This window comes from Hypanus sabinus, chromosome 9, assembly GCF_030144855.1.
Source record: "Hypanus sabinus isolate sHypSab1 chromosome 9, sHypSab1.hap1, whole genome shotgun sequence".
In the NCBI taxonomy this organism is placed as follows: domain Eukaryota; kingdom Metazoa; phylum Chordata; class Chondrichthyes; order Myliobatiformes; family Dasyatidae; genus Hypanus; species Hypanus sabinus.
In genome coordinates, this window is record NC_082714.1 from 56,480,073 (window position 1) to 56,506,344 (window position 26,272).

General features: G+C 42.3%; 1 protein-coding gene across 7 annotated transcripts in view; it reads right to left on the reverse strand.

Moving 5' to 3' along the window:
• Positions 1-26,272, reverse strand: part of LOC132399425 (trinucleotide repeat-containing gene 6A protein-like) — a 162,299-nt gene that overhangs the window by 59,078 nt on the left and 76,949 nt on the right. For 4 of the 7 annotated variants that reach the window (XM_059979746.1, XM_059979741.1, XM_059979740.1 and 1 more), the window contains 2 exons: positions 8,326-8,649; positions 2,202-2,249 (listed from right to left, as the gene is read on the reverse strand). In XM_059979746.1, coding sequence (XP_059835729.1) covers positions 2,202-2,249; positions 8,326-8,649 — 372 coding nt within the window. Of the gene's footprint in view, positions 1-2,201; positions 2,250-8,325; positions 8,650-23,067; positions 23,204-26,272 lie in introns of all 7 variants that reach the window. The other 3 variants (XM_059979748.1, XM_059979742.1, XM_059979744.1) reach the window with 2 other exon arrangements.

Genomic DNA, 26,272 nt, shown 5'->3' on the forward strand with positions numbered 1-26,272 from the left:
TCAGACTCAGTGTCAGAGACCTGATGTCAGCAGCTTTCCCTGATAGGTCATATTCCTTCCCCAACCAACAGTATCCAAGGCGGTATACTTGTTATAGAGGGAGGGGAACAGCCTCAAAGGTACTCTGCATTATCTGCCGATTCCCTGTTTCCTTTCCCTTTCCCTCTCCGGACAGTCATCAAGCTCCTATCTCCTGAAACCTGGGTATGACTACCTGTAGCTCTTATCTATTTCCTCTTCATTCTCCTGAATGAGCTGAAGATCATCCAGCTGTATCTCCCATCCCTAATATGGTCTGTAAGGTCTATTACTTTCTGCAGAGATAGAGATCTCAGAGACAGTTACTTGTAGAGTTTAAGTGCCAGACTTAGAAGGCAGGGCTTGTTGGGACTTTCTATGGAGACTGAGATTGCTTATGTTATTAGGCACTTGGTAAGGGCCAATAAAGAGAAGTTAGGTTTAAATGAAACAGCCATTGTTGGAATGAAACAGGGTTAGAGTGGGGAACAGAGATTTTGGTTCAAGAGGCTTTGGCAAAGAGAGGCAGAGTGAGGTTGAGGTTTCTCTCAGGTTTCTTTCTTTTACTATTAGTAACTAGCTAGCCTTCGTCAGAAAAAGTGTGCAAGATGTGAGAGATTGCAGAGACCTCCAGTTTCCTGGATTGCTACATCTGTGAGAAGTGGATCTAGGGGCAGCTCCTTACAGACCATAAATATGTTTCATAGAAGGCATAATTATGAACGAACACAGGATGTCGAGAGATTGAGATTATGTTACTTATGAAAGTTGTACTTGTAAATTAGTACGAAATGATGTCACACCTTACATCTATAAAATTATCTGCAACACATTAACTACATGATTGCCAAATCCACTTTGCTTAGAATGCAGAATCATAGGAAAATAATGGTCTGTGAAACCAGGAAGTGCACAGAGGTAATCAAAACTATAACCACCATGCACTACGAATTTCCTAAATGGAAACTTCAGCTCTTAAGTAAATCACTATTTAAAGTCTCCCGTATAGCTTTCCTGGAAGCAACCTGGAATTATATTTACAATTTATAACTATGCAATATTTGACAGCATTACATAGTGAAATACAACAATGTTGAAAGCATCTAACAAAATATAGTCAAGTCATCTTAAGGTTCTTCATCATGGAAGTAAAATTATAATAAAAATGTAATTTCAATCATAGAAGTGCCCTGCACTTTCCCAAATGGAATAACTAACAGCCATAAATTAATTCAACATCTGGCCTAACTTGTACTATGCTGGATGTTCAAATTAAAGCACTTTACCAACACACCAAGCACAACCAGCTCACCCCTGTATGCAATTATGATTTTCCCTCCTCCTCCTAACCTGTCTTTTTAGATGGGATATCCTGTTGTGCATGTCGGTGCTGTGCCTTTTTTGATAAGCAGATTCTAATTGCGATCCCAGAATGTGTCAGTAGTGTTAATATATTATGTCTTTGTTTTAATACAAATATTAAATGCAACCTCAAAAATTGTTTGCCTCTCATAACAAGACAGATAGTCAAATGGAAATAAAACTTACAAAAGCAAAAGGATATTATCACTATTTCCATCTCCAGCATTAGTAGCTGATGGAAACCTCAATAACAATGGCATGGAAGTAGAATCTGCCCACTGCCTGGCTTTGAATGCAAAGATAAAGTGTCCCACAAATTTGTTTAGAAATAACCTGTTTGATCACAATGGCACCATTCAAATAAAGGTGCATATTAAAGAAAAACAAACCAGTGCTACCAGACTAAACATTTGCAATGCAGATAATCTTGAGTATTGAAAAAACATGAACTGCTGATTTATATAGACATCTGTGGATCACTGGCAATCTGCTCATCACTCGTGGATACAGGTATAAAACTTTCATCTGGGCTTGGATGACATAAGATAAGGAAATTAAAGACAGCATGCAGGTTGGTTACAAACATAAAACATCACAACAGATGCACCAGAAAGCAAAGCAAGCTGGCGGATCCAACTGACATCTCCAGTTAATAACCCCAGGTCCAGCAGCTTTTATATAAGCAGCTTCTGTCAGAGACCTTCATTGTTCAGGGTGTGGAAAATCAAGACACAATGAGAAGACAGAGGAAAAAGGAATGGAAGGGAAGACAGAAGAAAAGTAACAATGTCAGAAAGGAGAGAATAAAAAGCTTTTGTCACCTGACTGGTTAGGGGAGTGGCTGACCATATCCCGAATGGGAGGCATGCCTAAGAAAAAGCAAGAGAACCACAAAAGGTGTCAGGGTTCAATATACTCTCAGCTGGCTTCTGATCAAAGAAAACAATGAGTTCCCACTCATCATAATTAAAACAATTAAGAGTACCAGCATGCTTGCAAAACTTTGCCCAGCCATTTGTCACCTTCAGATTTAATTGCACTTCTATTAAAGAGTGAAGCATTCCCAGAGCACTTCAGAGCAGATCTCAATATATTGCAGTAAAAACTAAACAGTAATTTCAATATATGTCAGAAATCTAAACAATAAAGCATTTCAACCATGAAGGTCAGATGCTACTCAAAGATACAAAGATGTCTCTTGAAAAAAAGGGAAAACAAAAAAATGCAAAGGTGCAAGTGGGATTAGGTAATAACACTCTAGTTGTCTGCATGTGGTTTGACCAAGTCAGAAAACTGATGAACCACCAAATTTGTTTTCATTACAAATAGTCAGAGCTCCTAGCTTTCAGATTAAATGTTCAAGCAAAGCCCTTTCTACCCCTCTGGGGAAAGGCTTTAGTCAAAGGATAAAAATATACAATTTTTCCGATACCCTCATATACATTTATCTGTCAACATGTTAAAAAAAAATGATCCTATTATTTAATTTCTAGTGATGTGGCTTTGTGTGCATAAATAAACTAATTAATTCCTTCATCCCCACTAATTATATTTCAATACTCAGCTACCTGTTAAGAGCTTTCAAAAGTCCTGCCATTCTGATAGCCATCATACAGTTGAAGGTTAACCCTTTTACTGATTGGATATGGTAGGTTACAATCATGTTTAATATGCAGTTATAAAATCCCATTTGCAAGAACCAAATGGGAATTTTTAATACAATAGGAACAAACAGAAATTCTCAATTAACATATTGAGTAGTTGCAGTATCAATATAGTTCATATTTAAGGCCCAGTACACGGATTCCAGTGATTCTTTAATTCATGGACTGATAACTATCTGATAGCAATGGCTTTATTAGCCAAATTTGGAGTATTGTGTACAGTTCTGGTCACCGAATTATAGGAAAGATGTCAACAAAATAGAGAGAATACAGACACAAGGAAATCTGCAGATGCTGGAAATTCAAACAACACACACAAAATGTTGGTGGAACATTGCAGGCCAGGCAGCATCTATAAGGAGAAGCACTGTCAACGTTTCAGGCCGAGACCCTTCGGCAATCAAGCTGCATACAATGCCATAGCAGGTGAGGGAAGGTTTTTGTCGGTAATGAAGGCTGGAGGATGGAAAGTATACTCTGAAAGTTACAATTGAGCAATTAAATTGATTGTAGGTCACGCTGGAAAGGTAGCATTTAACTACTGAGTTATATAAATCTGTAAACATTTCACTCTAAGAGTTCCTCCATTTGTATTTTCTAGACTGCAACACTGCTTGCTGTGCTCAAAGGTGGAGGAGTACCAGGGAGGAAACACAGAAGAATATATAATTGCAGTGTTCTAATAACTATAGTGTAACAAGGTAGAGTACGGACAAGCTACTATTTACAATTTTGAAGGTTTTCTTTAAAAAACCTTCTAGAACTATATGTCCCCATTTGGTTTGGAGAGAATCCCCAATCTCAGGAGAATTCTGATTGTACACAAGAGGTTGCCAGGCAAGCACAGAGAAATCTGTTAATGTACAAGGCTTGTTTTATATTGCCTAACAAACTTCCACCATGCATGCAAGCCCCAAAGGAACAATGAAGCAGATTTTAACTGAAGAACTGAGGCTGAGTTTGGTATTAACTAAAGGTTCCACCCAATAGGGAATCATGTTGGAGAATAAAGAATAATGCCTCTTCTAGGCAGGTGGAAAGCTTTCAACTTCATACACTATTCATGTTTATCATGCCCCTACCTCCTTGTCCTCAGCCCACGTCCCTTCCTCATGTATGGCGAACCTTCCCTCAACCCAAACATCCTGCTTCCCATAGACCCAACCAGCTGTACTCCAACCTCCACACCTCCTGTATCTCCGACTTCCATATCTCTGTTTTCATGCTAGCCTCCCTCCAATTCCTCACCCACTTAAATCACTCCCATCTCCAATTCACTTCCTCTGTAACCTCAGTTCTCTGTAATCTATTTGGTGCAAAACTTGTGTGGCACATTGCTGCAGCCGAATTTGGCCTATGGCTCTTAAATGCGGGACCTGTGCTAAAGTTTACCTATGCTAAAGTTAAGAGTTGCAGTCAAACATTATAACTGATCATTGCGGATATACAAATCCCATTTCCAGAAAAGTTGGGATATTTTCCAAAATGCAATAAAAACAAAAATCTGTAATATGTTAATTCACGTGAACCTTTATTTAACTGACAAAAGTACAAAGAAAAGATTTTCAATAGTTTTACTGACCAACTTAATTGTATTTTGTAAATATACACAAATTTAGAATTTGATGGCTGCAACACACTCAACAAAAGTTGGGACCGAGGGATGTTTACCATTGTGTTACATCGCCTTTCCTTTTAATAGCACTTTTTAATCGTTTTGGAACTGAGGATACTAATTGTAGAAGATTTGCAATTGGAAATTTTGTCCATTCTTGCTTGATATAAGACTTTCAGCTGCTCAGCAGTCCGTGGTCTCCATTGCCTGATTCTCCTCTTCATGACGCGCCATACATTTTCAATAGGAGATAGATCTGGACTGGCAGCAGGCCAGTCAAGCACACGCACTGTGTCTACAAAGCCACGCTGTTGTAGCCCGTGCAGAATGTGGTCTGGCATTGTCCTGCTGAAATAAGCATGGACGTCCCGGGAAGAGACGTCACCTTGATGGCAACATATGTCTCTCTAAAACCCTAATATACGCCTCAGAGTCAATGGTACCTTCACATACATGTAACTCACCCATGCCATGGGCACTGATGCACCCCCATACCATCACAGATGCTGGCTTTTGCACCTTTCGCTGATAACAATCAGGATGGTTGTTTTCATCTTTGGCATGGAGAACTCGACGCCTGTTTTTTCCAAAAACTAGCTGAAATGTGGACTCATCTGACCACAGCACACAGTTCCACAGTCTTTCAGTCCATCTGAGATGAGCTTGGGCCCAGAGAACTCGCCGGTGTTTCTGCATAGAGTTGATGTACGGCTTCCTCCTTGCATAATACAGTTTCAAGTTGCATTTCTGGATGCAGTGACGGACTGTGTTAAGTGACAATGGTTTTCTGAAGTACTCCCTAGCCCAGGTGGCTATAATTGTCACAGTAGCATGACGGTTTCTTAGGCAGAGCCGCCTGAGGGCGCGAAGATCACGCGCATTCAGCAGTGGTTTCCGACCTTGCCCTTTACGCACTGAGATGTCTCTGAATTCTCTGAATCTTTTCACAATATTATGTACTGTAGATGTTGAAAGACCTAAATTCTCTGCAATCTTGCGTTGGGAAATGTTCCTTTTGAACTGACTAACAATTCTCTCACGAATTTTGGCACAAGGGGGTGAGCCACGACCCATCCTTGCTTGCAAAGACTGAGACTTTGATGGACGTTATTTTTATACCCAGTCATGATACCTCACCTGCTACCAATTAGCCTGCTTAATGTGGAGTCTTCCAAACCAGTGTTACTTGAATATTCTGTGCACTTTTCAATCTTATTTTAATTCTATCCCAACTTCTGTTGAGTGTGTTGCAGCCATCAAATTCTAAATTTGTGCATATTTACAAAATACAATTAAGTTGGTCAATAAAACTATTGAAAATCTTTTCTTTGTACTTTTGTCAGTTAAATAAAGGTTCACATGAATTAACATATCACAGATTTTTGTTTTTATTGCATTTTGGAAAATATCCCAACTTTTCTGGAAATGGGGTTTGTACATTCCAGATGTTAAAATAAAGGTTGCCAACTCTTGTCTTCAAGAATTTAAGTGACAGAACAAACATAATTAACAACAGACACTGTTAAAAGAATGCCCATTCATGGCTTGCCTGAATGATTTTTTTTCCAAAGAATCTAGATTGAAAAGGAGAACTGTTATTGCATGCATAATTTTTTGATGAAGGAAGGAAAAATCAAATAACTAAAATAATGGTGCAAGATAGTAGGGGATAGTAGTGAGACAGTTAAAGAAATCCAAGCTGATCCAGAACAAGTGTTAGTGACAATAACAAAGCCATTATCTAAAATTGCGGAACTCTATTGTTGACTTTGTAAGCAAATTTTGACTTATATAAGTTTCATTGGAATAGCATTGGACAGAGATCAGAATGGGATAAAGGACAATTTAAAGACAGATGACCAGAAGCTTGGAGTCACAATGAAAGTTATGCCATACAAAACAATCATCAAATCTGTTTGTTCGCAATGTACAAAAGACTGAAAAAGGATCTTGTGCTTTCCTAGCGTATATGACACACAAACTCTTCTCGGGCTTCCAGCCGGGTCCAGGTGTCAATCTTAACTAATGTTTGAATGACAAACTCAGCCATCTTTTAGTGTGGTGGTAAATAAGACCAGAAAATAAGAATTTCAACAAAGACGAACGTCTTACTCTAAGAACTGGAATATGATCAAGATTGGGCAGTGGAAACCTGATTGGTTGAGGACTAACCAATCAGGATGGATAGATGACAGTAGTATATATACCACTACACAAGCCTAGGCAAATTCCCTGATGAAGATGGCTGAGTTTGTCATGGAAATGTTGGTTAAAATCAATACCTGGACCTGACTGGAAGTCTGAGAAGAGTTTATGTGTACAGACGACTGCATTACAAGTAGAAAAACACAGTAGACTAGATTACAATTAAAAGTAAATTGCAATTTCTTCTTTAAGTGTATGAAGCCTGCTGGTGGATATGGGAGGTGGTAGGAGAGACAGTGGCAAATCTCTAATTGTATTTTTTGGAGCTGTGAAAAGGAATTAGAAGTGATGGCTTGTTGGTACAGTTAAATAAGCATATTGCTTCTTCATTCCTTTTGTGAATTCAATTTCAATTTTCCTTATTTCCATTTTATAAAACTGACTTTTATTTGTTCCTTCACTTGCCCTTTCTCTGCATCTTCAAAGTTTTGATGTTAACATTGAAATACAAATTACAGTCGGCCCTCCTTATCCGTGGGGGATTGGTTCTTGGAACCCCCCGTGGATACCAAAAAACGTGGATGTTCAAGTTGGTGAACCTTAGGATGCGGCGGAGCTCCTGACCTTATTTAATCTGTCTCAGTGTGGTTGACTTTAGGACCTGGCAGAGCTCAGGACCCACTGCCCGCAGTGCTTTTGTTCCGGAAAATAATCACAATTGAAAATAAAGTGGAAATAATAAAGCATTTGGAAAGAGGTGAAATGCCATTGGTCATTGGAAAAGTGTTAGGTCAGTCAACGATCAGAATAATTTTAAAGGATAAAGTGAGAATAATGCAGCATGCGAAAGGCCCTGCCCTGATGAAAGCTACAATTATTACTAAGCAATGCAGTGGTTTAATTATTGAAATACATAAGTTTCTTAAGTGTTTTATATGCATAGAAGGATAAAATATATACTATATACTAAGACAAACGTTTGACTAACTGAAACTAAATAATACCAGATGTACCTGTTCCGACTTAGAGAACTTCCGTTTTTTTTTCAATTCCTGACCTGTGGTAACCTACGCAGATCCTCCAGTATACTTTAAATCATCTCTAGATAACTTATAATACCTAATACAAAGTAAATGCTATGTAAATAGTTGTTATACTGTATTGTTTAGGGAATAATGACAAAGAAAAAAGTCTGTACACGCTTAAACAATAAGTGCTGGAGGGAGAAATTCCGGGTTTCCCGATCTGCGGTTAGTTGAATCTGCGCCTGCGGAACCTGCGGATAAGGAGGGCCGACTGTATTTTCTTTATTCATAAATTTCATTTTGGGAGCAATTTCACCATTTTACTTTAATTCAAATTAGAGCTTCTATATTATTTTGTTTTGCATTAATAATTAGAAGAACAGTCGAAGTGATTGACTTGAACAAATTTGGTGCAACCTGTTTTGGGTTCAGCTCTGCCTATATGACCAGAAAGAAAATTATTTGCTTATTGTTTGCATATTGTGGAGTAGATTACCTGTCAATGTTTTGCTGCTATATTGCAGCTGCCCGTTGGTCACCGTCTGCACAGTAACAGCGCTGCTTCCAGACTGGCTGGTGACTACCGATGTTGCAGTTCCAGCTGTTGATGGTAGCTGCTGGCCCCTCTTCAGCAGTTGCTTTTGCTCCTGGTGTCGAAAGCGTGGAGGTACTTCACGAGGAGGATATCGAGACAAGGCTTGCTGCTGATTGTTGGCTGGGACCCGCTTGGCATTGCTATTGTTGCTGGTATTTATGGAAGTGCCGCTGTTAGAGTTGGCAGGTTGAGGCTGGCTTTGACAGGTCTTGGATGGTGCTGGCACTTGGGGGAAAGAAAAAATGTTAATGCATACCGCATGGACATCTTACTGAATTTTTACTACATCAATGACATATGGTTAAAATGTGAATATTTATCCACATGTGTACATATTAATGCTTAAATGTGTAAATTCATTCAAAAAAACTTCAAAAACTTATACTGTCATTCTAACCGTACATCAGCTCTGCAGGGCAGTGTTTCCCGGGGCAAGTGCAATCATAACATAACAAATGCAACACTAAATCATAAACACAACGATAAATAGTAAAACACAACAGCCACATGTCAGTTAAAATCAAGTTATAAGTGTCCAGTGCAAGTTAAAAGTGTCCAAAACAGAGTCAGGTAGAGCAGCTATTTAGCAGTCTGACTGCCTGAGGGAGGAACCTGTTTAGTAGCTTGTGGTTTTTGTTTTGATGCTCCTGTAACGTTTGCCTGATGGCAAAAGAACAAACAGTTTATGGAGAGGGTGTGAGGGGTCTTTAATGATGTACCGTTCTTTACCCAAGTTTCTGAAATGTACCTACAATGGATAATAAAAATTAAAAGCCCTTCAATAAAAAAAACCTAGGGTGCTCAAGGTTCCACTTTTATGGGTTTAAATCTTTAAAATCAGGAAAGAAATTGCACAAACTGCAGGGGAAGATAGGCTCCCTGAATACGCTTAAGTCTTCAGTATCTTATTAAACAAGAGGTGGGGGCGTGGCACTGTTAATCAGAGATAGTGTCATGGCTGCACAAAAGGAGGAAGTCATGGAGGTGTTGTCTACAGAGTCCCTGTGGGTGGAAGTTAGGAATAGGAAGGGGTCAATAACTCTACTGGGTGTTTTTTTTTTATAAATATAGACTACCCAATAGTAACAGGGACATCGAGGAGCAGATAGGGAGACAGATTCTGGAAAGGTGTAATAATAACAGGGTTGTTGTGGTGGCAGATTTTAAATTTCCAAGTATTGATTGGCATCTCCATAGAGTGAGGGGTTTAGATGGGGTGGAGCTTGTTGGGTGTGTTCAGGAAGGTTTCTTGACACAATATGTAGATAAGCCTACAAGAGGGGGCTGTACTTGATATGCTATTGGGAAATGAACCTGGTCAGGTGTCAGTTCTCGCAGTGGGTGAGCTTTTTGGAGATAGTGAGCACAATTCTATCTCCTTTACCATAGCATTGGAGAGGGACAGGATCAGACCAGTTAGTGAAACATTAATTGGAGTAAGGGGAAATAGGAGGCTATCTGGCAGGAACTTGGAAGCATAAATTGGGAACGGATGTCATCAGGGAAATGTAAGAAAGAAATGTGGCAAATGTTCAAGGGATATTTGTGTGGGGTTCTGCACAGGTACGTTCCAATGAGACAGGGCAAGGATGGTAGGGTACAGGAACAGTGGTGTACAAAAGCTATTGTAAATCTAGACAAGAGGAAGAGCTTACGAAAGGTTCAAAAGAACTAGGTAATGATAGATGTCTAGAAGCTTATAAAGCTAGCAGGAAAGAGTTTAAGAAAGAAATTAGGAGAGCCAGAAGGGGCCATGAGAAGGCATTGGCGGACAGGATTAAGGAAAACCCCAAGGCATTCTACAAATATGTGAAGAGCAAGAGGTTAAAACATAAGATAATAGGACCAATCAAGTGTGACAGTGGAAAAGTGTGTACAGAACCTGAGGAGATAGCAGAGGTACTTAATGAATACTTTCGTTCAGTATTCTCTATGGAAAAGGATCTTGGCGATTGCAAGGATGACTTGCAGTGAACTGAAAAGCTTGAACATGCAGATGTTAAGAAAGAGGATGTGCTGGAACTTTTGGAAAGCATCAAGTTGGATAAGTCACCGTGACCAAACGGGATGTACCACAGGCTACAGTGGGAAGCAAGGGAGGAGATTGCTGACGATGATCAATGAGGATCATCAATGAGGATGGGAAAGGTTCCGGAGGATTGGAGGGTTGCAGATGTTGTTCCCTTTTTCCAGAAAGGGAGTAGAGATAGCCCAGGAAATTACAGGCCAGTGAGTCTTACTTCAGTGGTTGTTAAGTTAATGGAGAAGATCCTGAGGCAGGATTTATGAACATTTGGAGAGGTATAATATGATTAGGAATAGTCAGCATGGCTTTGGCAAAGGAAGGTCGTGCCTTACGAGCCTGATTAAATTATTTGAGGATGTGACTAAACACATTGATGAAGGTAGAGCTGTAGATGTAGTGTATATGGATTTCAGATAAGGTACCCCATGCAAGGCTTTTTGAGAAAGGAAGGAGGCATGGGATCCAAGGGGACATTGCTTTGTGGATCCAGAACTGGCTTGCCTGCAGAAGACAAAGAGTGGTTGTAGACGGGTCATATTTTGCATGGAGGTCAGTGACCAGTGGTGTGCCTCAGGGATCTGTTCTGGGATCCCTTCTCTTTGTTATTTTTATAAATGACCTGGATGAGGAAGTGGAGGGATTGGTTAGTAAGTTTGCTGATGACACAAAGGTTGGGAGTGTTGTGGACAGTGTGGAGGGCTCTCAGAGGTTACAGCGAGACATTGATAGGATGCAAAACTGGGCTGGGAAGTAGCAGATGCAGTTCAACCCAGAGAAGTGTGAGGTGATTCATTTTGGTAAGCCAAATGTGATGGCAGAATATAGCATTTGTCGTGAGACTTTTGGCAGTGTGGAGGATCAAAGGGGTCTTGGGGTCTGAGTCCATTGGACACTCAAAGCTGCTACGCAGGTTGACTCTATAGTTAAGAAGGCATATGGTGCATTGGCCTTCATCAACCGTGGGATTGAGAATAAGAGCTGAGAGGTAATGCTGCAGCTATGTAGGACCCTGGTCAGAACCCACTTGGAGTACTGTGCTCAATTCTGGTTGCCTCACTAAAGGAAGGATGTGGAAACCATAGAAAGGGTGCAAAGAGACTTATAAGGACGTTGCCTGGATTAGGGAGCATGCCTTATGAGAATAAGTTGAGTAAACTTGGCCTTTTCTCCTTGGAGCGATGGAGGATGAGAAGTGACCTGACAGAGGTGTACAAGATAATGAGAGGCATTGATTGTGTCGATAGTCAGAGGCTTTTTCCCAGGGTTAAAATGACTTGCATGAGAGGGTGTAGTTTTAAGGTGCTTGGAAGTAGGTACAAAGGAGATGTCAGGGTTAAGTTGCTGTTGTTTGTTTTTTTCTCCCCAAATGCAGAGAGTGGTGAGAGCGTGGAATGGGCCGCCAGTGGCGATGGAGGAGGAGGCGGCAGAAGCGATAGGGTCTTTTAAGAGGCTCTTGGATAGGTACATGGAGCTTAGAAAAATAGAGGGCTATGGGTAAACTGGATAGTTCTAAGGTAAGGACATGTTCGGCACAGTTTTGTGGGCCAAAGAGCCTGTACTGTCCTGTAGTTTTTCTAAGTTGTAAGAGCTTCTGCCTCTACCACTGCCCCTGGAAGGGCGTGTCATGGCCCCACCACTCTCAGTGTGTAAAAAAAAAGCATACCTCTAATATCCCCCTATACTTTCCTCCAGTCACCTTAAAATTATGCCCCATCATAATAGCCATTTCTGCCCTGGGAAAAAGTCTCTGGCTACTCCCTTGATCTATGCATCTTGAGTGATTTGATTTCCTGAGTTTGAGTTGATTGCAGTCTTTTAAAAAAATTCAACAAAATGAAATTACTATCGTTTCCAAATATTTATTGATCTAGTACTGCCATATATCCATCCAAGTACCACATATATCCATCCAAGTACCACCAAAAATGCAGAATATCATGTTATATATAAAAGGAGTCTACATACATGCAATATTCTGGATTCCCTAAGCAAAAAAAGCTATACAAAAATGCTGTACACTACAAAAATATTATTACCATCGAACATTTTAAATCTGATTCATTGTTATTCTGATAACCTGGAAAAGGGCATGACAACATCTGTCTCAGAGAGACCATCTTCACACTCTTAGCACTTAAAGCTAGCATAATACTAATTCACAAAAATACTGAAAAGCTCCATTTTATTCCATTGTCTCCAATAACCTGACACAAAACAGTGCAAATAAAATGCTATTTCACATCACACAAGATTCAGCAGATGTGGACAAACTTGTTTCCTACAGAAACAGATAGGTCTTAAAAAATTATAATGGACTTAAATGACTGTCCTCAAAACATTTTTCTCCATTAATGCTCACCACAAAACTGAAAAAGTTACAAAGCTCAGCATTACTTTTAACGGTACTGAAAATATTCGTGTCAGAGTAAGCCAATCCCTAAAGGACAGCAGGTATGGTACTGACCTAGTTTTTGCTATTTCACAGCTGAGTGAATACTGACAAGCAGCCAGTAGAGCTGTCTGGGCATAAGGCAGCTGAAAGCCGACAGTGCAGCAGATATTACACATTACTAATTACCTGGAAACAAACTGCAAGTTGTCCCTTCCAACAATACACCCTTTCCTGTTTACCACCCTATCCTCAAAGAAATTCTATCCACATCTTTTCAGTTAGATCTCAATTACTGTTACTCAATTAGATGTTTGTGTAGTGTCTGTCAACAGTATGAAACATCAAGCTGAGAGTGATTATCAGACACCCTTAGTTCATCTGTGGTGCTGAGCACGCCCAAATTCAAAGTGCAGCAAAATCTGTCCAGAAATGGCCCAGTAGAAAACCGATATATTTTGTTCCATAAATTAACTGTATTAATACTAATGGAGAACTAGGTAAACAAAAACTATTATTATAACCAAGCAGATATATTATTTAAAAATGTGTGGCAGTATCTAAGAACAAGTTTTAGAGCAACTAAAATTGCCATAATAGTAAGCCCATAATTTAAATAGAGTTTGCACAAATTCTTTTAAGTCAATCTCATGGCCGATCTTCAGTTACAGTATGGGCTAGTAAATTATTCAGCATGACTGTAAATAAACTGTGCTTACTACCATTAAGTGATGGGTATTAGGGCTGGCAAACGTTTACAGACAGGCAGGAGACAATGAATAACACTAATGGAAAGGTTGTAACATGGGAGTGTTTGGGGTGGGAGACAGGAGGGAAGGGGGAAGAGGGGCAGAGGCAGAAATCTGTGCTTTTCCAATGATGGATTCCAACACCAGTTTGAAAAACAAAATCTACTGGGAGAAGTCAGCAAGTCAGGTTGCATGAGCAGAGGGAAATGGACAGTCACATTTCAGGTCACAGCCCTTCTCCTGTGCTGAAATAATAGAGGGGGCATAGCCAGCATACAGGGGTGAGTGGAAGGGGTACCCAAGAGCTAGCAAGTGATCCAAATCCAACTCGAGGGGAGATTAGGAGGTTGCGAGTCAAGTTTCTCCAGCAGTTTCTTTCTTGTTCCAAATTCCAAAACTGGCACTCTTGTGTCTCCAACATTAGTTAACCATACTCAATTTTTCAGACTAAAAGTAGAAGGCAAGTTTAATTTGCTGAAGCTCCCCTCCTACAGTCTCACATTATCTAGCACGTCAGTCTGGCAAAATCTGGGTCAGTGTTGAAGAGGTAGTGTACAGCTGGCAATGGGTGGGGAGAGGACATGCAGAGAGGAGCTGCCAGAATTGAAAACCTGCCTCCCCCACCAGAAATATTGCTAAATGTGAGTGCAATCCGTTCAAGAATGGGCAGCTCCCTGTCAAAAAAAATGGATAAAAGAAACAGGGATGCACAGGGAATTGATCATATGTGATGGTTATAGCACTGGAGGAGGTTATAGAAACAGGGAAAAGCCCAAGTAAGCATGGAATCATAAATTTGACACCATATGAAACAAAAACATTTTCTATTGGCCTTTTCAATTTTCAGAACAGCTTCTACCAGATTCTTAACTGATATTTATGCAATTAAGATGGACTATCTTTTGAAAGACCCTATTCCAAATATAACTTTGTCAGATATCAAGCAATTGTTTAAATATTTAATTGGAGTTTATTTGCCGCACACTGGAAATTGAGTGTACAAGTTACCGGATTATTAATTGAATATGGTTGAACAGGTATATACTAGGATTGTACTTAACATGACATATAATCTGTCCATAAAATCAAAGACAGACCTCACAGGTCTAATCATTTGGTCAGACAAATGAACAATTTTTGCTGCAAGGTTAGCAAGAGGCTTTTAAGTAGTAAGGTGGTCATTTTAAAATCTTTCTTTAGTACCTGGGGATAGTTGACATGGCCTGTATCTATTTCCCTTACTTGACTGTCATTCTGAAGGCAGAGCCGTAGCAAATTGCCACCTTATGCTAAGATAGCCCTTTTGGTTAAGTATGGCTACAGTGCTGCTAAGGATTTTAAGCATTTAGATCCAACAACAATTAATGAACAAGAAACATAAATACTGACAGCAAAAGCTTTGACAAGATAATAAAAAGTTAGGCAGCAGCTGAAGTACATGTTGGGTGCTTAGATGTTGAGACAGGGCAATTAATGCAAAGGTTTTTTAATCAAGTAAAAGCATTCTAATATTAGTAATAAACCTCTGAGCAAAGAAGAAAGAAGTTAAACAATTATCACGTGAAAAGTATCTGGTGGACACATGGGAATTAAAGTGGACAAGTTCAAGATAGCCTTATCCAAAGGGTCTTAAAAAAACTGGTTGCCAAGGTAACTAGCTATGTGGCAACTTTTCAAAGTTCCTGGTTCTGGAAAACTGCAAATGGAATCCCATATTTAAGGTTGTAGACAGAAAATAGGAAAATAAAGGCCAATTAGTATGCCATCATTCATTGAGAAAATGCTGGAATACATTATTTACTGGCAAAACTACCATAATTGTAACAATTCAATTTGGCAGAGTTCTATGAAAGGGAATGGATTATTCTATGTATTATTTTAATTTATAACGGGCAGGACAGATCAGTAAAAAAAACTGCTGAGTCAAAGAAACATTGAAATGTTGTAGGAACCACAAAGGGCTGAAATACACCATGCTCATGATGTTAGGAGTAAATATTAGCATTGATTAAGAATTCACCAACTGAATGGAAACAAGATAAATGGTCAAGTTTTAAATTGGAAAGCTGCAATCAGTCCAGTGCCAAAGAGATTACAGCTAGGGGATCAACTGTTTAGAGTTTATATTGACGACTTAAATAGAGACATCAAAGTTGAGAAACCAAATTTTGAGGAAGAATCAAGAGTTTTACTGAAGGATATTACCAAGTCGAGTAAGTAGACCGTAATTTAGCAGAAGTAATGCAATTTAGAAACATGAAAGTTTAATTTGTATTTGTAGGAAGAATCGAATAATAATATTGTTTAGGTGTCTGGATGCCTATGTAAGCAAGACAAAAAATGTGGTAAGGGTCTGATGGTCAGCACTGACTCAGTAGGCTAGAGGACCCATTTCTGTGCTGTATGACAGTGGCTCTACAACTAGTTGTAATTATGCAAAACTAAATACACCTATGGAGATAATATTACATTATTTTCTTTCTAAAAGATTGGACAAGTCACACGAGAAAAATCCCATTTAGATCATCTAGTATAGTGTGTGTTGTTGGAATTCCTTATTCACCTGCAAAGAGGTAAATCTATCAGAATGAATTTCGGTTCTCTCATAACAGTTCTTAGAATGCAGCAATTCAAAATCTAAACTACTCTGAGTGATGGGCAAGTGCACAATATTTAGTTTTAAATTTAAACTGTAGTGATGTACTACATACAGAGCTAGAGACAACAACATGCAGTCGGTAAATCGTTTCAAGACTAGTTTATTCAATCTTCGCGGTGCTGGCTTTTAATCCCTAGTTCCCCCCCTCTCTGGGCGGAAATGACATCAGAGGTGCTTTACCAAAGTCCCTTCCCACGCGTGGGCTATTTGTGAGCCGGTTCACCTGCGCAGAAAATGAGTCGCCACATAACCCCCACCTCCCCCCCAGAACCGGCGATACACCCCCCAATGTCCACAGTCTGGATCAGTCTCTGTTTGGCCGTCTGCCTCTGCACCACAGTGCCTGAACCTCGACCGGCTGCACCAAGTCCACATGGGCTGGTTTGAGTCGGTCCACCGTGAAAACCTCCTCTTTCCCCCCATGTCCGGAACGTACGTGGACCCGTTGTTCCTGAGCACCTTGAACAGCCCCTCGTACAGCCGCTGTAGTGGTGCCCAGTGTGCGCCCCTTCGTACAAACACAAACTTACAGTTCTGCAGGTCTTTGGGTACATAGGTCGGGGTCCGTCCGTGCTGTGAAGTCGGTATGGGGGTCAGGTTGCCGGGCCATTCGCGTAGTCTGTCCAGGACTGCTGTGGGTTCTTCCTCTTGCCCCCTTGGGGCTGGTATGAACACTCCTGGGACTACCAGGGGTGTGCCGTACACCAACTCAGCCAACAAGGCTTGCAGATCCTCTTTGGGCACTGTGCGAAGTCCAAGCAGGACCCAGGGAAGCTTGTCCACCCAGTTAGGTCCTCTCAGCCGGGCCATGAGAGCCGACTTCAAGTGACGGTGGAAGCGTTCCACTAGTCCATTTGACTGTGGGTGGTAGGCAGTGGTGTGGTGTAGCTGCATTCCCAACAAGCTGGCCACAGCCGACCACAGGTTGGAGGTGAGCTGGGCGCCTCTGTCGGAGGTAATGTGGGCTGGTACCCTGAAGCGTGCTACTCATGTTGCAATCAGTGCTCGGGCACAGGAATTGGCAGATGTGTCGGTGAGCGGGACTGCCTCTGGCCATCTCGTGAACCGGTCTACCATAGTTAGGAGGTACTGTGTTCCTCGTGACACTGGTAGGGGCCCCATGATATCCACATGAATGTGGTTGAACCTCCGGTGGGTGGGTTCGAATTGCTGTGGCGGGGTTTTAGTGTGCCGCTGCACCTTGGCTGTTTGGCACTACGTGCACATTCTGGCCCATTCACTGACCTGCTTGTGAAGTCCGTGCCACATGAACTTGCTGGAGACCAGCCGGACGGTTGCCCTGATAGATGGGTGTTCCAAACCATGTATGGAGTTGAAAACTTGCCGCCGCCAGGCTGCCGGGACGATGGGGCAAGGTTGGCTGGTAGCCACGTCGCACAGGAGGGTCCTCTCACCTGGGCCTACGAGAAAGTCCTGCAGCTGCAAACCCGAAACTGCGGTCCTGTAGCTGGGCATCTCGTCGTCTGCCTGCTGCGCCTCCGCCAATGCTGCATAGTCCACCCCCAGGGACAGGGCCTGGACAGCTGGTCTGGAGAGTGCGTCTGCCACAACGTTGTCCTTTCCCCAGACATGCTGGATGTCCGTCGTGTACTCGGTGGTGTAGGACAGATGTCACTGCTAGCGAGCCGACCAGGGATCGGACACGTGAACGCGAAGGTCAACGGTTTGTGGTCCGTGAACATGGTGAACAGCCTGCCTTCTAAGAAGTACCTGAAATGCCAGATCGCCAGATACAGTGCCAACAGCTCCCAGTCGAAGGCACTGTACTTGAGTTCGGGTGGTCGTAGGTGCTTGCTGAAGAATGCCAGGGGTTGTCAGCGCCCCTTGATGAGTTGCTCCAGCACCACACCGACTGCTGTGTCGGATGCGTCCACTGTGAGGACGGTCGGAACGTCCGTTCTGGAGTGCACCAGCATTGCAACATCTGCCAAGGCTTCCTTGGCTTTAACGAAAGTGGCCGCGGCCTCATCGTCCCAAGTAATGTCCTTGCCTTTAACCAGACATCAGAGTGTACAAAGGGTGCATGATACGGGCTGCTGAGGGGAGGAAACAGTGGTAGAAGTTCACCATACCAACGAACTCCGGCACGCCTTTGACCGTGTTGGGCTGGGCAAAGTGGCGGATCACGTCTACCTTAGCGGGCAGAGGTGTTGCCCTGTCTTTGGTAATCCTGTGGCCCAGGAAGTCGATGGTGTCGAGACCGAACTGGCATTTGACCGGGTTGATCGTGAGGCCAAAATCACTCAGGTGGGAGTAGAGCTGGCGGAGGTGGGACAGATGCTCCTGACGACTACTGCTGGCTAAGAGCATGTCGTCCAAATAGATGAACGCAAAGTCCAGGTCGCGTCCCACCACATCCATTAGCCGCTGGAATGTCTGTGCGGCATTCTTCAGGCCGAACAGCGTTCGGAGGAATTCGAACAGGCTGAACCGGGTGATGAGTGCTGTTTTGGGGATGTCTTCAGGGTGTACCGGGATTTGATGGTATCCCCGGACGAGGTCTACTTTGGAAAAGATTCTTGCCCCGTGCAGGTTTGCTGCAAAGTCCTGTATGTGTGGCATGGGGTAGCGGTCTGGAGTTGTAGCCTCATTCAGTCTGCGGTAGTCGCTGCATGGTCTCCAGCCCCCGGCTGCTTTGGGCACCGTGTGCAGGGGGGAGACCCATGGGCTGTCGGACCTCCATACAATCCCTAATTCCACCATCCTCTTGAACTCCTCCTTCGCCAGGCGGAGCTTTTCCGGGGGGAGCCTTCGTGTGCAGGCGTGGAGTGGTGGTCCCTGGATCGGGATGTGGTGCTGTACTCCGTGTCTGGGTATGGCTGCTGTGAACCGCTGTGCCAGAACCGATGGAAAGTCCGCCAGGATTCTGGTCAATTCGTTTTCTGACAGCGTGTGTCCAGGTGTGGGGCCAGCAACTTGGCTTCACCCAGGGAGAATATCTGGAAGGTCCCGGCATGTACCAGTCTTTTCCCTTGCAAGTCGACCAGCAGGCTGTGAGCTCTCAAGAAGTCCGCCCCCAGGAGTGGTTGGGCCACCGCGGGCAGTGTGAAGTCCCACGTGAACCGGCTGGAGCAGAACTGCAGCTGCACTATGCGGGTGCCGTAGGTCCATATTGTGCTGCCATTTGTGGCCCTCAAGGTGGGTCCTGGCTTCCTGTTGTGGGTGTTGTACCCCGTTGGGGGTAAGACGCTGATTTCTGCTCCAGTGTCGACCAAGAAGTGGCGTCCCGACCATTTGTCCCAGACGTACAAGAGGCTGTCCTGGTGGCCAGCCGCCATAGCCATTAGCAGCAGCTGGCCCTGGTCCTGGCCCTTGCAGGGCAGGCGACAATGGCCGGCTTCTGTGCCCCACCGCTGGTGGTAGAAACACCACTGTTCACTGTCCCTGTCTTGTTTGCGCCCCCTTGCTGGGCCTGGTCTGGTCTGCGGTTGGGTGTGTGGCTTGGTAATCTGACCGATGGACGCCACACTCTCCCTCTTGGCTTTCCACAGCACATCTGCCCGGGCCGCCACCTTCCAGGGGTCACTGAAATCTGCATCGGCCAGCAGCAGATGTATATCCTCGAGCAGTTGCTTAGCCAGGACCAGCATCTTGTTCATTAATGCTGACGGCGGCCTGTCTCCCAAACCGTCCAGGTGCAGCAGGCGGGCACCACGCTCACGCTGTGAGATGCCAAAGGTCCCAATGAGCAGTGCTTTGAATGCTTCATATTTGCCTTCTTCCGGGGGTGGTTGTATGAAATCCACAACCTGGGCGGCTGTCTCCTGGTCAAGGGAGCTCACCACGTAATAGTAACGCATATGGATTCAGAGGACATCTGCTGAATCTGGAACTGGGCTTCTGCTTGGTCAAACCACATGCGTGGTTGCAGCATTCAGAACGTTGACAGTTGTAGTGAAACTGTGTGAACAGATGAAGAGTCGATCATCTTTTGTCCAAATCCTGTTTGGACCGTCAGGGTCATCAATGTAGTGATGTACTACATACATAGCTAGAGACAACGACACGCAGTCGGTAAATTGTTTTGAGACTAGTTTATTCAAACTTCGCGGCACTGGTTTTTAATCCCTAGTTCCCACCCTCTCCGGGCGGAAACAACATCAGGGGGTGCATTAGCAAAGTCTCTCCTTGTGCGCGGGCTATTTGTCAGCCGATTCGCCTGCACAGAAAGTGGGTCGCCACAAAACAATCAAAGCTAGCAACGTTGGTTCAATTTATGGCTGAAATTTTTTGCTGAAGCTTGCAATTTCAGGTGAAGTAGTAAACCAGGTATTTTAAAAGGGAACACAGCCCTTTCTAACCGTGAAATTTTCAATTCAGTCCAATTAATTTCAGCTGATTTGACAACACTTGTTTGAGTGAAATGGGAGGCAGGAGAACCACTGTGTGGCTCATGGAGTCTGGGCTTCTTAATACAGCCTTTGAGCCAGTTAGTTAAGTAGGTAATTAGAACTAGGTGGTGAGTATTTTCACTTTTACAATGCTGGAACAAAGATCAGAATTTAAAAAGGGAGCTGTAGCGGCTAACCTAACGTTTCATTAGACCAGTGATCAGGATTCAATTACCACCACAGTCTGCAACAACTTTGTATGTTCTCCCAATGACCGTGTGCTTCCTCAAGGTTTCCTCTCACATTCCAAACATGAATGGGTTAGTAGTTGTGGACATGTTGTTGGGTAGCATTTAAACTAATGAGAAGGCAAACCAAAGAAAATCTTTAGATGCAGGAAATCCAAGCAACACACACAAAATGCTGGAGGAACTCAGCAGGCTAGGCAGCATCTATGGTAAAGAGTAAATTGTCAAGGTTTTGGGCTGAGACCCTTCATCAGAACTGAATGAAGGCAAAACTGGAAGTGGGGAGGGGGTTTGCTGTAGAATTAAATATAGGAGAATTCAGTCAGACCAGTATGCAGGACAGACACCAACATGATATCATATTGGATAACTGACAGATAAATCCCATCTATGTTCCATAACCCATTGAATGTTTCCAACATTTTCTTCTTTGTGTTTGATTCACTCCACATGCAGTCTTTTTAAGAACTTCCAATTTCCTAGTCTATCAAATGTACTTCTCAGAAGATACTTCCCAAATTCACCAACTGCTGTCTCTTAATGTATTATTTATTTAGTTCGTACAATTTTCCATTGCCTTAAAGCCAACTTATTCATCTAGATAAGACACAAGTCTGTCCAATGATTCCAGAAAATAGATTTACAACAAGATCACAAGGTGACCAGGTAACAAGTTTAATAAAGCAGCTCAGAGTTTGAGCCAATTGTTGGCAGAGAAACTGAAAGGGCTGGATTTGGCATGGACTGCGATGCTGCCTGTATCCAATGCACTGATGCTCAAAAGGGGTGTACAGTCTAAAAGCAGGTGATCACCTTAGCTGCTTTTCTTGTGATCGCAAACCCTGTTGGACATTGGTGGTGAGGAATACCACTGTAAGCCCAATTCACTGGTTTACTGGCGAACAGCGGAGGAACTGTCTGGCTTCAGTCGTAGCAAGGACTAGGCCTCAAGCTAGTGTCCTGTTTGCAGTGACCCTGGGGAGGTGGAATTGGGAGCTCCACTGGAGTGCCGGAGGCAGTGTGACACAGTATCCATGCTGGAGTCCATGCTGCCCCCAGAGTTTGCTCAGCAGAAGACACGCTTTATTCTGTTCGACTGAAGACTGCAGCAACATATCATGGGACTTGGACTATATTTGTTTCAGTGACTCTATTTTATTGTTATCTTATATGTGCTACACGTGCCTTATTATGTCTATGACAGTTGATACTGTGTTTTGCACCCTGGTGCCAGAGTAACACTTCCGTTTGGCTATAATCATGGGTATACATATATGGTTGAATGATAATTAAACTTAAATTTGCAGTCATCTACAATGCTTATAGATGCAATCTATTAATTAGTAAATCAATTTCTATTTCTACTAATAAAGTAAATAGTACGGCATATTGCAATGCAGACTTAACTACTGAAGTGCTGTAAAACATGATTCTGGGATAATAAACAAAAAATGTCACCATTTTTGTTTTAATAATCAGACAAGCATCATTCCATTTCAATGCTTATTTACTGTTGTTAGAAACAAAACTCTTTTTGCTCTACAAAGGCTCTTGTATGTTTCTGCATTGCTATGAAGCACAGTTCAAAAACTTAGTTCATATAAATGAAGTAGCTAAAGTATTTTATTCAATGCTTTAAGTAGCAATGGTGATAAGTAAAGTTTCAATGTTATCACCCGTTCTCAAATCTGCAATAGGTCAAATCAGATCAGTTAGTAACAACACTTTAGGTGCCTCCACTTACAACTGCTGTTTTACATGCTTTCAAAATTCACTTCCCTCCAGTCCCATTAAATAAACAGCCTAAAGGTCAACTGCTCAATATTCACGCTACAAATCATTTAAAAATATTTCAGTAATTAAGTGGCTGTTATATTTATTCTTTTTTCCTCCGCAGCACTATTTCAAGCACCCCTGGAGATGAAATTCAATTACATTTTGGCTAGCCATGACACATTCTTCTAACAAAAATGTTGTATGCATACATTCAGAAAATGAAATAATCCAGCAAGGGCCTAATTCATAACTGACATGAACAGTCACATTTTGGATGCAGGAGGGCAGGGGGGTGGGGGGGCAGAGATGGAGGGAAAGGAGAGTGGAATTAGGGGTGATTAGAATATAACTTGATATTCCGAGACCCTGCAAACAAATTGGCTACAATTTTTTGAACTTCAACACAAAATTCAAAGTTCAAAGTAAATTGATCAAAATACATACATGTCACCATACACAGCTTCATTTTCCGGTGGGCATTTGTAATGGAGAGGTATGTTGGAACTACTTTTTAAAAAGAGCACCACTTGCCATCTCCTCGAGGATAAGGGCTGGGTTATCCCACATCAAGGAACTTCCTCTGCAGATAGGAGCAAATCAAAGGCACAAAAAACAAATAAAGCACTAATGAGGCCTCACTTGGAGTACTGTGAGCAGGCTTGGGCCCCTAATCATAGAAATGATGTGCTGAAACTGGAGAGGGTTCAAAGAATGTTCACAAAAATGATTCCAGGATTGAATGGCTTGTCATATGGTGAGCATTTGATGGCTCTGGGTCTGTATTCACTAGAATTCAGAAGAATGTGGGATGACCTAATTGAAAACTATCAAATGCTGAAAGGCCTTGATAGAGCAGATGTGGAGAGGAGGTTTCCTATGGTAGGAGAGTCTAATACCAGAGGACACAGCCTCAGAATAGAAGGGCATTCTTTTAGAAAGCAGATGAGGAACGATTTCTTTAGCCGGAGTGGCAAATCTGTGGAATTCTTTATCACAAGCAGCTATGGCGGCAAATTCTTTATGTATGTTTAAGGCAGAGGTTGACAGATTCTTGATTGCTCAGGGCATGAAAAGATACTGGGTGGAAGACAGCAGATTAGGCTGAGAAGAAAATTGGAACATCCATGCTGAAATGGCAGTGCAGACCCGATGAGCCAAATGGTCTAATTCTGCTTCTATATCTTTTGGTCTTATGATCCAAATGTATCCAACCAAAACTGTCTACCGTATCTCTGAAACAGAGATCAGTCATATGATATGCAACAATTTTCAGAAGGCAGGCCTGTTAGTCAGCTAATTAGGTTTCTCCTTTTGCCCCAACTTCTGTATTACTCTCTCCTACAGATCTTCAATCTACATTTCTTCTATTTGTCATAATCAGATGTCAGCTCAGGAATGTCAAAGACCACACAAAGGTTGTCAAGGCTTTTTCATGAAGTACTAGAAATTTTGTTGTGGGCAATATAGTGGGAGAGTCTGAGAATTCTGATGCAAGCTATCTGATCAAACTATCAGGTTCAACAAACATATCAGTTAACATTCTGTCCAATATCAGCTGGGTAAAATAAAACTGACCCATAGTTTTCTTGATCTTTCTAATAATCAAAGATGGAAACCCATCAAAAGTCAAAACTTATCTGGAACACTGTTCATAATCTGTGGAAAGCAAATTCTCAAGAAATAGAAACTACTTCTCAAGAAATAAAGCAAAAAAATGTGCACACTGATGAAACCATGACTTCTCATGACCTATGATATTATTTGAATGAGAAATATTAGGGAGCACACAAAGAACATCCAGCCCTCAAGTAGTTTAGTATCACAAGCAAAAAATAGCACAATTCAAACTTTCACTGAAATGTTAGCTTAGAATATGTTCATATCACTGGAGTTGTATTTGAACACACAACTTGAGGTTGAATGTTCCATGGTGGAAACAGCAAAATTTTTTCATGAACAAGGTTGATCTTGTACTGTACTTCTGCTATTACCTTAAGTGTGATAAGTTTACCTTAGATCTGCTTAAACCCAAGACAGCTTCAGACAATAAATCCACAATTTCATTAAGATTTATTAACTGGCAGGTGCTGTCCCAGCCTAGATAGACTGCATAGGAAACCAACAACCATGCGTGTTAAAACTTTGAACAAACTCACAACAGCTATCTTCGGTAAACCTGACATCATCTAAAACTCCTACAGCCTACATCCCATCATGAATCATGCTCTATTCATCTATCACTGAAGCTTTCTAAGGCACTGGTCAGACCACACCTCGGAGCACAGTGAGCAGTTTTGGGCCCTTTATCTAAGAAAAGATGTGCTGGCATTGGAAAGAGTCCAAGGAGGGTTCACAAGATTTACTATAGGAATGAAAGGGGTAATGTATGAGGAGCATTTCATGGCTCTGGGCCTGTACTTGGAAGTAGAAAGAGAGGAGGATCTCATTAAAACCTATCAAATATTGAAAAGCCTGGATAGAGTGGAAAGGATGTTTCCTGTAGTGGAAGAGTCTAGAACCCAGACCTCAGAATACAAGGAGGTCCCTTTAAACCAGAGGTGAGGAAGAATACCTTTAGCCAGGTCACTGAACCTGTAGAATTCATTTCCGCCAATGACTGTGGAGACCAAGTCCTTGAATATACGTAAAAGCAGAGATTATACGAAGCAGGCCAGAGAATGTGTTGAATGGGATAATAAATCAGCCATGATGGAATGGCCTGACTCTGCACCAATGTCTTAAAAGTCACTCCAGGGCTTTCTGGCACACATCGACTAACTCCCGCTTTAAAAAAAAGCATCTTAATCTTGAAGTTCTCACCCTACATGAAATCAATCCATGTCCATGTCTCACCCTATCTCTAATCTCATCTAGCTTCAGAGCCCTCCAAAATATCTGTACATCTGGCCTCTCCAACAGTTATAAAACATAGAACATAAGAGATAGGAGCAGGAGTAGGCCAATCGGCCCCTCAAGCCTGCTCCGCCATTCAACAAGATCATGGCTGATCCAATCTTAACTCTATTTTCACCGAATCCCACAAGGCAACAGTGTCAACCAACAGGGCCCCATGCCACCCATTTTATTTTATTATTCATCCCGCCCAAACCCATGTGATCACCCGGGGGAAAAAAAACTATTTGCCAATTGAGGAGAAAAAATCTGGAAAATTCCTCTCCGACTCATCCAGGCTATCGAAAACTGGTCCAGGAGATCACATGGCTGATCTAAACCTAGCCTCATGTCCAATTACCTGCTCGTCCACCGTATCCCCTAATGCCATTTTTATCCAGGAAAATGTCTATCTCCGTTTTGAATTTATTGAGTGTAGTAGCTTCCACAACTCTCTGTGGCAGTAAATTCCACAGCCCCACTACCCTCTGAGTGAAGAAATTTCTCCTCATCTCAGTCCTGGAACGGCATCCCCTTATTTTAAGATTATGCCCCCTAGTCCTAGTTTCACCCATCATTGGGAACATTCTCCCCGCATCCACCCGATCAAGCCCCTTCACAATCTTATATGTTTCAATAAGATCGCCTCTCATTCTTCGGAACTCCCATGAGTAGAGTCCCAATCTACTCAACCTCTCATCATACATCAACCCACCCATCCCCGGAATTAACCTAGTGAACCTTCTCTGCACTGCCT